The following is an 11,443-nucleotide window of genomic DNA, read 5'->3' as shown; positions in this document are numbered from 1 at the left end:
CATTTGATGCTGTGACCACTTTCCTGGGGAGCCTATTCCAGTGCTCAACCACCCTCTGGATGAAGAATCTTTTTCTAATATCCCACTCAAACCTTTCCCAACTCAGCTTCAGGCCACTCCTTCAGGTCCTGTCACTGGTGTGAAAAATGTGTATTTTATGATTGGCTTTGGGCAAATATTAAAATGAATATTGTATGTGTTGTGTTAGAAAGTAATGCTGTATTAATTCTCTTAAGTAGTGTGTTAAATATAGTTTTGGGTTATAACAAAATGTTAAAGTAGAAACTATGCTATGTAGGATACTTTTTTATAAGAAAGGTCTTGCAGTGAAATAGCAGCCACAGGACACCTAAATCTCTCAGAGAAAAAGAATTTATTGCCCTCTTATCAGAAGAAATGAACTTCTTCCTGCCTTGAAGATGCTGTTAGGATTAAGAGGAAGAAGTTGACACTGACCAGACAGAATCCTGTGTTTGAATGGAATTTATACATCATGTATGAGATGTATGAACATGTAACAGGCTGTTGTTTTTAAGGGTTAATCCTCTGTTAACGTGTGTCCTTTTTTGGGCTCCTGCTGCCCAGAAAAAGGTACCCGGCTGTCTGTAACTCTTTGTTTCTATTGTCTCATATTGTCCTAATTCAAATTGTCCAAATTATTATTACTCTAATTGCATTACTATTTTATAACCATTTTATTACTATTAAACTTTTAAAATTTTAAAAACAAGTGATTGGCGTTTTTCACTCTGGTCAGAGAGTTAAGACACTAGTACATGCCCCTCTGCTTCTCCTACTGAGGACACTGAAGACCTCAATGAGGGCTGCTCTTGTTTAATCTCTTCTCCAGGCTGAACAAGAGAAGTGACCTCAGCTGCTCCTTATAAAGATCTCGAGACCCTTCACCATCTTCATGGCCCTGCTTTGGACCCTCTGCAATAGCCTAAGGCCTCTTTCATATTGACATGACATAGATGGATGTGACACTGGGCAGGCTGCCCTGTTTTGGGGCAGGTGGATATGACGTTGAGCAGGTCGGAGTGATGTGTAGCGGATGCTGAGGATGACACCATTCCCGATGCACAGGGTCGGGCCCGGCCCAGCTTTCCAGCCCCTCAGGGTCGCCATGGCGACCGCCCCCTCGGCCCCTCCGCCCAACTATTTTCCGTACCCCACGTGATGACAACAGCTCCCGCACACGTGATGGAGGGTGTGCTGTCAATCAAACTCCATCTTCTCCAATCATCGCCCACAATCGGGTGCCGTCCCGCCTTCCGGAAGCGGGCTCTCTAATCGGCGCCGGCGCGCGTTCCGGCGGTTTGACAGGGCCGGCGCAGCGGGGCGTTGATTGGCGCCGGGCTGAGCCAGTCGCAAGTCGAGAAGGCGCGCGGGGTCCCGCCCCCGCGGGGCGCGGGCCAATGGGCACGCGGGAGGCGGAGCCCCGCCCACCCCCCAGCACTGCGGTAATATGGCTCCGTAGCGGGCGGCCGGCTTGGCGTTGCTGCCGCCATTAACCCCTGCGCGCCCGGCGGCCTCGGGGGGAGCGGAGCGGGGACCCTGCGTGAGGATGACCTCGGCTGCCGGTCCCGCCGCCTTGCCGCCCGGCTCCGCCGCCCGCGCCCTGCATGTGGAGCTGCCTTCGCAGCAGGTACGGCGGGGCCTCGGCGCGGCGCTCGGAGGGGGCTGAGGAAGAGGAGGAGGGTGTCCTGAGGTGAATCAGGGGTGTCCCCTGAAGTGTGGGGTGTTCTGAGGTGAAGGGGATGTGCTGTCTTAGGCGTGGGATGCCCTGAGGTGTGCACAGGGGCGTGCTCACTGAGGTGTGGGTTGTTCTGGGGTGCAGGGAGATGTTTCCTGAACTGAGAGCAGCTCCCCGAGGCGTACAGGGGTTGCTCCCTCGGGTGGATGGGGCTGCTCCCTGCGGTAAAGGGGTGGGCAGGTACTCCGTGAGGTGCCAGTGGGGCTTCTCCGAGGTCTGGGGGTACCTGAGATACAGTTCCCAAGCTGATGGAAGGGAGTCCCTGAGGCCAGGGGCAGTTTGAGCACCTTTCGCTCAGGCTGGTAGGAAGGCCAGAGGAAGCTTGGGGTCAGGGGTCTGTGCCTCTCTCCCGGGGGAGTCAGGTGCTGTTTCCTCTCCCAGAAAAGTACTTCTGTGCCTACAAAAGATCAGACTAAAGGTGGGAGTTGCAGCAGGAATAACACCGTGAAAATCGATGTTAAGCTTGGGCACCTCGTGAGGCCGGAGCAGCTGGGGTGCCCCCTCCTCCTTCTCTTGGCGGGGTGGGGAGCAAGTGTGGATATAACATAAGGTATATTCTAAAAAGTGCTGAAATGTTCTCTCCCTATTGCGTCCTTCCTTCCCTTAACTCTCTTTTTCCTGTTTGCTGATAGTTGGCTTTTGGCTTACTGGGCATTTGTCCCATGTTTTCATTTTGGAGAGCAATGATTTTAAGTGAGGAAGACTAGGTTCTGCCTGAGCATTGAGCAATCCCTATCAAACCGACTCTGTGCCCTTTCCCCTCCTGCATGTGGTCACTTTGATTTTACAGGAGCTGGAGCAGGACTGGTGAAGGCAGGAGTAATTAGCAAAATTTTGCTCTTCTTTAGAAATAGTATAAGATGTGAATGTTGTTTTGGTTCATTGACTCAGTGCAGTCAATGTTATTACGAGTTAGACACACAATCTGTTTTACTTGAGCTATATGTTACCAGGTGGGAATATAGAGAGTACCTAAAGAAAAAAATCAAAAGATGTTAACTCGAAGTGGATCTATAACTGCTCTTTTGTTAAACATGTTCTAGAAGACATCTACTTGGGGGCAGAGGGAGGGGAATGGAGGTGGCTGTTGGCCACCTGACCCCAATTTGTGAGCAAGTGCTTACTCTGAAATGTGGGTCTGCTCTGTGTTAGTAAACATAAACATGAATGCTGCTCTGAATGCTACGGACAGGAAACAATGGATTGTCCACGAGATCAAGTATGGCCTTCTCCTTGCTGAATTTTTGGCTTGATTCTTTCTCAGGCTTGTGCAAGGACCAAGTGAATGCTGCAGGGAGAAGCCTGAGATATTAGTCATTGGATTTCGTTTGTGAAAGTGAGACCAAACACAGGCTTTTTCTTCGAGGAGCAGAAACTTTTATAGGAGTTCCTCGGAGCAGAAATTGAGTCATCAATTATAGGCTGTTCCAGTTGAGTAAATACCCAGTGAGGATGCTGCTTGTATGTTAATTGTAGCAAGTGTAAGGCTGTGACAGAGACTGAGGTAGTCTGCTGTGTGCCCTGCCAACACAAGGACCATGTGCTGAGGGATCTGGGTACTGTGTTTACTTGGAATTAAATTGAGATGATCAGCTGAACACACTGATAGCAGATCACCCTCTTTCTTTGTATTCTCTGAGCTCAAAAGTCTGTTACTGAAGGGCAAGATACCTTGAAGGGGCTCAGCACACTGGAGCTATTTTACTGCAGAATTATGTGAAAGATAAGTCATTCCTAGTCTGTTGTACCACCTCTGTAATGCCACAGTCTGGCTGACCTGAGCTGTGTGATGCTACGTAAGGCAAGGTAACTGTTTGCTGTGTGCCAGCACAAAATCAGCTTGGTGATTTGTTTCAGTAGGCAGCTTTCTCTAGGACACCCAAAGCTACATTTTTTTGACTATAAGATATTATAGTGACTGTAAGAATTGAGAGCAGGATGGTCTGAGTCATGGCTATAAATCTCTCCAAAGACAAATTCTCAGCTGTGAATTCAAGGTGAGTGCTTTTAATGACTGAAGTGACTTTTTAGGGGCAGAAGTACTGACAGTGTAATTTGGATTTTGTCTAGCTTTAATTGTTCCAGTAACATTGACATTGATTAGAAAACAGCATTCCTGCTACTGACACTTTTGCAGGAGTGAAAAGTTAATTCTGAAACCTTTTGCTACTGTGATGATACTTATGTCAAAAGTGACTGACCTCTCCTCTAACTTGTTTGTGTGGCAGGATGACTGGGGCAAAAAATGCTTTTTGCTGTTGTATTCTGTATTTTAAGAAAGAGAAATAGAGGATATGGCTGTAAAGAAATGCATCTGATTAAGCATAAAATTCCCATTTGAATCCCTTAGTAATTGTGTCAGTAATTGTGTTGTTCTCTTTTGCTGTACAAGTGAGCACAACAGAACTGAAAATATGAAATGATTGCACTTCAGGAGCAGAGATTCTTTAGTAATATCTCTTTGCAGTTGCTTGATGAAAGAAAACTGGGAGTGTCTTAACTTAAGGATTTCAGAATGCTCAAACTGTTCAATCCTGTCACTGGAAGCAGTTCAAAGCAGTGGAGGGGTTGGGGGACCCAAACCTTTCAGACTCTTCTATATCCTCAGCGGAAGAGATTGGACAGAAAAATGCAGCCTGAATGTACAGAGGCAGTCATGCCACAGTCAAATGATCTGTTGAGCGCTACTGTGCTAATTGCTGGCCAAAACAGATTTCATGTGTGGTTGTCTAGTGACAGGAAAGCACACAGTCATGGACTGCAGAGCCAGTGCCTGGGAGGGAGGGAGGGGGATCTATCTGATGAGTATGGATCTGCTGATAAGGAGGGAAGGGGTAAATTGTGCCATTGTGCATAGCCATGAGTAGTGTCAGACCAGGTGACCCAATATTTTCTGTATTCCTCAGTTCACAAACATCTCTTGACAGATAGTGAAAGTTTCTGTGGAGAGGAGCAGCAATGAGGTTTCAGCTACAGGTGTCAGAAGTTTATTTTAGGGTAGAGCAAAGCAGAGCAACCAGTTAGTGAAACTTCTCAAGGACACTCTGTAGACTCCATTAACAGTAAGGCTGGGATTCCTAAAGTTCCAGTTGGAGTTTTATGCACTGGTATGAGTCCAAGAGCAGTGCTCATCATACAAGGCTCTTGTGGCTTCCACAGCAGCACCTCTGCCCTCAGGGTTTGACCGTCTAACCAGCTCCTTATCCATCTAACAGTCCACTCATCAAATCCATCTCTCCAGTTTGGAGAGAAGGATGTTGTGGGGGATCATGTCAAAGACTTTACAGAAGTCCAGATAAATGACATCTGTAACACTTCCCTTGTCCCCTGATGTAGCCACCCCATCACAGAAGGCCATTGGGTTGCTCAGGCAGGACTTTGCTTTGGTGACACCGTGCTGGCTGTTGAATCACCTCTCTGTCTTCCATGTGCCTTAGCACAGCTTCTCAGAGCATCTGTTGTGTGATCTTCCCATGCACAGAGGTGAGGCTGACAGGGTGGTGGCTCCCAGGGTCCTCCTTTCTGGCCTTTTTTAAGATAGGTACTATGCTTCCCCTTTTCCAATCACCTGGAACTTCACCCAACTTTCCACTATCATGGAGAGTGGCTTGGCAACTAAATCAGCCAGTTCCCTCAAGACTCTGTGATGCCTCTCATCAGGTCCCATGGACTTGTGCACATTCAAGTTCCTCAGGCGGCCATGAACCCAATCTTAGAGTGTGAGGGGCATTGTTCCTCCAGTCCCCATCCTACTGTCCATCCATTCAGGATGTGCAGGAAGAGAGGTTGTCATTGGAGACAGAGACAAAAGAGTTGTTGAGTACCTCACCCTTCTCATCAGTTGTTACCAGTTTTCCATCATTATTTTTCAGGAGGTAACACCTTTGGCTTTCTTTTTCTGGGTAGTGTACGTGGAGAAGCCCTTCTTTTGTGTCCCCTGCCAGGTTCAGTTCCAGATTTGACTTGGGATTCTTTCTTTAAAGATATGTATCACTCATACACAACATTTTTGGCAACATGGCAGAAAGGGAGGATTCAAAGTGCGCTGGCAAGTGTGTTTGAGGGGTCTTGTGTAGGAAAAGTGAAGAAAGTTACTGTATAGGCCCAGGGCTGCATATGAATGAGACTTTAAACTAAACAATGAGAAAATAGTATCTTTTTAAACATTAGTTTTCTATTACTCTTATTATATATTCTTCTGAGTTATCTGGAAAAAAAAAAGACTGATTCTTAAATATTTTACTTCCCCTTTCCTACGAAATATGGGGGGAGGGGGGCAATCAGAATAATGAATGGAAAGTGTTGTATTGGAATATTGCTTTCACTTCTCTTTGACACACACTGTCTTTAAATGCTGAGTGAGAGGGAAGGTTTGCTCCAGTGAAAGACCTCAGTGTGAGTTGTGACCTGCTGATCTTGCTCGGTTGTATCCATACCCAGCTGTATCAATGTTTAGTGTTTGTTAGAGATAAATTAGGAAGAGTAGTTGTTAAAGTTACTGGAAAATTGTAATTTTAGCCCAAAAGACTGGCTGTTAAGCTGGGGCTGGAATTTTGCTATCTGCTGTGTACTTTCTGTATTCCACAAGAGATGCAGGAGTGTTTTGCAGACCAAATGATCAATTGATAAGTTAGACTATTATGTCCAAAAGCTCTACTGAATCAGTTTTCTTGCTTTATTTGGAATGTTTGTGGTGGGTTATGGAATGCTCTTAATTGAGCAACTTGCTAGCTAGAGACTGAAGTCTCATTTATGAAGAGAAACTGACTTCTTTGCTCTTGATTTATCATCCAGCAACAAGATAAGCATTAATATGCTTCAGGTTATTAATCATCATATGCTGTTCGCTTGTGCAACCCAGAGCGTCCTTTAGGGCTTCTTTAAGGTCAAAATTGCCATTGTTTTGATTTTGTTGTTGTTTCTGTAAGGCCCTGTTTACTTTTTGGGTGCTTCCTTCTGAGTATCATCTTGATATTCCCTGGTTATTCCCACAGCAAATGTGGACTAATGCTCCCTTCCCCAAGGTCACGTTAAGAGGCTTAAGGGACTTCTCTCAACTGCTGCAGTGTGTTATTAATGGGATGGGACTTGCACCCTGATGTTCTTTTCTATCTATGATTTAGCTTTTGAACCCTTCCTGCTAACATTGTCTTTAAGTTAATTCTGTGTATTGAGTCTTGTTTTGCCACCCCTAAACAGCTGTCCTGTTTGTGTCCCAAGACTGGATGTGTCTTCTGTACCTGCCCCTACAATATATTTTAAATAACAGGCTTTTACAGTCTTTCTGCAGAAATTAGCACTGAAAAAAAGATAGAGAAGATTAGTGAGTTGTGTGAACATCATGAGCTTGCATCAGTTTTAGTCTTAGTTCTTTCATTCATTTTGGACTCTAAAGTAAGTGGTATAGATTTTCTACATGTGATTATGGGGTACAAAGAGAAGATTTCTTTTTGTAAACAGCTGAACAGTTACCAGCTGTTTACATCATTTCATGGGGATAGAAGTTGAGTTCTGAGTTCCTCCTCTGTGTAAATGCAATGACTTAGTGAGGAAGTAGTTTAGAGGTTTAGCTAGTAGGAAAGGGTGCAGAGAAGGATAGACCAGAGAACACAACTGTCTTTCAAGAGTAATACATAGTCTACATAGTCTTAAGTTTTTTCAGTTAAAGTATAGTTATCTGTTTTAATTATTTTCTGGTGTGACTGTTGCTTTAATTAGTATTAAAGGAGCTGTTAATGCCATAGACTAACATATTTTGTTAGATCTAACCCTGACTTCAGATGTTGCATTCTTTAACTCCGTACTGACCTTGCAAAGAGCTGTTTTGCATTCAGATAGCTGGAAAATAATTATACTTCTGCATGGACCATGTGAAGTACTGAGACATTCCTTATTCTTCCTGTTTCACTTTCTCCTTGTGTGAATTAGGGCAGACTTGATGTCTTTTGAACATCTTCCATTTGCTGTCTGTTCCTGCTGAAGCTCTCAGTGCAGTGCAGAAGCAGGAGTAGCCATGGCAGGGGTTGTGGATGATTAGAAACCTGTACTGACCCTTGAGGTGTTCACATGAAAACTACATAGCTGTTTCCCTTCTTAAGGGAAACTTTCAAAAGCCTTTCAGATGCCCAGAAGTGTAAAGGAAAGGAGACGCTTTGATTTAAGGATCTGTAAACTAAAATTCACAATTGTGCATCTTAGAAAGCTTTGAGCCCATGTTGATGAAATAGCTTCCATTTTTCTTGTGCTCATTTAGTCTGGGTAAATCATTCTGCGCAGGTTCAGTGTATCTGGTTCCTTGCATGAGATCTTTGGGAATGTGAGGTATGTGATGTATGTGAGTGTGTTGCACCTTCACAGGAAAAAAAGTGTAGTTGTGTTCCTACAGTGCATCTTTGAACCAATGTTGTCCTCAGTTCTGATTCCTAGTAGAAATTGTTTTCTTAAAGGCACTTGCAAGAAAGTAGCTTAATCTTAAAAAGGGAAAGGAATTCCTGGATGGCTGGTGGTCATTTGACATGGAGAAAGGGAGATAGGAAGGAGAACTACAAGTGATTCATTGAACTACTTATGGCTGTATATGAACTAATTATGGCTACGTAGCTTTGAGGGCCTCGCTGTCTTCAAGTGTGTGCTGGAAGACATTAAAATAGAATTCCTTAAAATTCCTTATGGTGTGTCCCACAAAAAGTGCTTGTCAAATGCTTCTGCTTTGCATCAGAAGTAGATCTGAAAGCCCATTTGATTCTCTTGACTCTGACCTGTGGAAAACTGTTAAATTGTGAACCTCATAAATCTTCCTAGCAAGTGTGTAAATTAGAGTACAAGCATTTTCATACCCTTCCTGTGGTTTTAAGTAACTGTACATCTGAGTAATGCCTAAACTTGCCATATACATTTCTTGGATGTTAAAAGCTTTATGTTTTGCAGTGGAGGTGACCCAAACCTTCTGTGAGATATGCTGCACTTCAAAAAAAAAGGAATTAAATTGAAATTAAACTGAGGAAGTTGGAAGGTGCAATATGGAGGTGTAGAGCAGTGCTGTGATAATAAATAATGCTCATGTTGACTAAATATAGATCATATTTTGGTAACCATTTTTTGTTTTAAGGCTGGAGGTTTTGTGCTTTTTAAGAAAAAGACACAGCTCAACCTGTCTGCTATGAGCTCCAAAGCACACAGAGCCCTCTGTTTTAATGACTTAATTCTGACAAATATGCAGACATCCAAATAGCTGACTTGCAAGCTCAGGTCCTTTCAGTTCAAAAACAGTGGATTTGCTGTAGTAACATTTGTGTTGCTAACTAATCTTTGCCTTCTGCTTTAATGCTAAAATAGTTGGAAGGATTTTGTTAAAATTCTTCCAGAGGTTCTGTGGGTCATAAAGCAAGGAACCAAGCTATGAAATTCATGTGAAAGCCAGGTAAAAACAGAGTGTGTACCATGTCATACAGAAGTCAGAGCTGATCCTGATCTGAAAAGAATTCGGGGAATTTACTTCCTTGACAGAATTGTGAGGAAGGCACCAGTCTGAAAACAGAGATGGTGCCCAGAGATGAAGGCTGTCTAGGGTACTCCATTAAAGGCTAAGGAAGTAGACCTGGTGCTGAAATTTTAGCCAGTGTTGAAAGTTCTTTGTTCTGGAAATACAATAATTGCTTTTCAGCTCATCAGGCCTCTGAGAGAGCCCTGAGTGGTGATTAATTTTGGTGAATTTGGGCTAAGTAATTTATGTAAACTTCTAGTTTGCTTGTACAAGATGATTTCCCAGCCTTCTTAATGCTGATTTTACCATTGTATTTACATTTCAGGCAAAAGTAAGTTTCTGGTTACATGGGTTGTATGGGAAGTCATCAGAAATGGGATGAGTGGGGCACCCTTTTTCAAATTCAGTCACAGATATATAAAACTTTCTCCCTGGGCAATTGAATTTAAGCTTGATTCTGGAAAATGTATTTCTGTTTATAAAATTCTTTAAAAATCTGCTTGATGGAATTTCTGAAACTTGCTTATGGCCATGGGTGCAGTGAGCCCACTGTCACATAGCAACATCTGGCAGTTTTCAGCCAAACCCTCCATTCATGGAGGGGACTGTTTGATGGCATCTTGGATGGTTCTTGCTGGAAGAAACCAACCTGCCTGCCTTGCTTAAGTTCAGATACTTCCTTGACACCTTTGCAAATTTATTTAGCATGTCAAAGGGCCTGCTGAGAGTAGAATTCATGAACAGCATTACTAAAAGAGCCAGTGCTAAAGAGGGAAGACTGTGCTACTGGGAGAAGGCAGATGTGGGACAAGGAGAAGACAGACCTCCCCCTTTTGCCAGCTGTGAGCCATTAGATCATCCCAGCTGCCGACAGCATGATAGGCTCCATGTGATTAGAATGGGCTTTGCTGTTGCCCATGTTAGTGACCTGAGCTTCACAATTGATACTTGGAGCCAGAACTAGAGTCAGTGAAAATGGTGTTTAGAAATAGAAATAGAAATAGAAAATAGAAATAGAAATAGAAAATGGTGTTTGACTGTGTTCTCATCCAGCCTGGATATACTGACATTATTTTTTTTTTCTGAGGGTCATCAGATTCTTGTAAGGGAATAATGAAGTGGTTAAGATGGAAGAGGGATCAGAACTCTCCATGCTTACTTTTGCTACCCATTTTATGACCGTGAACAAATAATTCTGAAATTCCATGAATACTTGAGGCTGTTGTAGGTAGTCCTGTTCTCCTGCCATGAGCAGTCCAGACCTTGTGTTAACAACAGTGCACTTCTCTCTCATTAGACTTGCTCCCTTTTCTTACCTCCCTGCTGCATCACCTCTGCAGTGATTTTTATTAATGATACCAGATTATTAGACAAAAAACAGTGACTAGCTTTATCCCTTCTGTTTCTCAGGCCCGGAGGAAAGCAAAGAGTGGCATCTGGATAAGCTTAAGCCGTGAAGAAACTTAAGTGTTGAAGTCTGCCTCCTCTGTCCTCTTCTGTGGTGGGCACATCTGTGCAGCTGTAGGGAGCTGAATTGGAGTAATTTAGCCAGATGTTATCCTTACTTACCCAGTTAGTTACCCTCACTAACTTTTGGTTTTGGCAGCTTTACCTTGGTTTAATTTTTTGATCCTCACCATGAGACTGCACAAAACACATTGTGCCAGATGGGAACATGCTGAAGGTGGCATTCTACACAGAGGTAGTGAAAGGTTATGGTATCTTAGTGTTGAGGGAACTGAAGCATGAAGGGACCAGACAGTTTCAGTCCTTTAGGTCTCAAAAGATGTGGCAGACTGTCTAGAATCATCTGATGAAAAAGCTGTCTTAACAAGGCTGATGATGAAAATACTTGATTGTGGAGCAGTGTGATTTGTTTTGAGTGAAGCTGGCAATTGCTGAGCAGGGATGGTATTGCTGTGCTCCACAGGAGCTCTGTTAAGATGCTGTTGTACTGTTTTGGGAAAGTGCTGTTCTGCCTCTGCAGGCATAAGGAATGAAACCTGATGGTAGATTCTGCTTTTCAGATCTCTCCTACAGCTTTCCTGATCAGACTTTCTATGTATCTTTGGGATAGCTGTCTGCTTATGACCTGTGCTATCTTTAGATGCAGCAGGGCTTTTAAAATGCAAGCTTCTCAGGATTTCTCCTAATGGAAAATAAGTGTATCTCTTCTCCTGGTTTGTAGTCATTTGTCTTCAACA

General features: G+C 43.7%; 1 protein-coding gene across 1 annotated transcript in view; it reads left to right on the top strand.

The window, feature by feature from the left end:
- The first annotated feature begins 1,439 nt into the window (after positions 1-1,439).
- The window catches only part of UVRAG (UV radiation resistance associated), an 85,322-nt gene continuing 75,318 nt past the window's right edge, over positions 1,440-11,443 (top strand). Inside the window, exon 1 of the mRNA XM_030945701.1 lies at positions 1,440-1,648. Within this exon, the coding sequence (XP_030801561.1) occupies positions 1,568-1,648 (81 nt within the window). The 5' untranslated portion in view covers positions 1,440-1,567. The remainder of the gene's footprint in view (positions 1,649-11,443) is intronic.

Source organism: Camarhynchus parvulus, chromosome 1 (assembly GCF_901933205.1).
Source record: "Camarhynchus parvulus chromosome 1, STF_HiC, whole genome shotgun sequence".
In the NCBI taxonomy this organism is placed as follows: Eukaryota; Metazoa; Chordata; class Aves; order Passeriformes; family Thraupidae; genus Camarhynchus; species Camarhynchus parvulus.
Note: the sequence above shows the minus strand (reverse complement) of the source record. Positions and strands in the feature narration are given on the sequence as shown.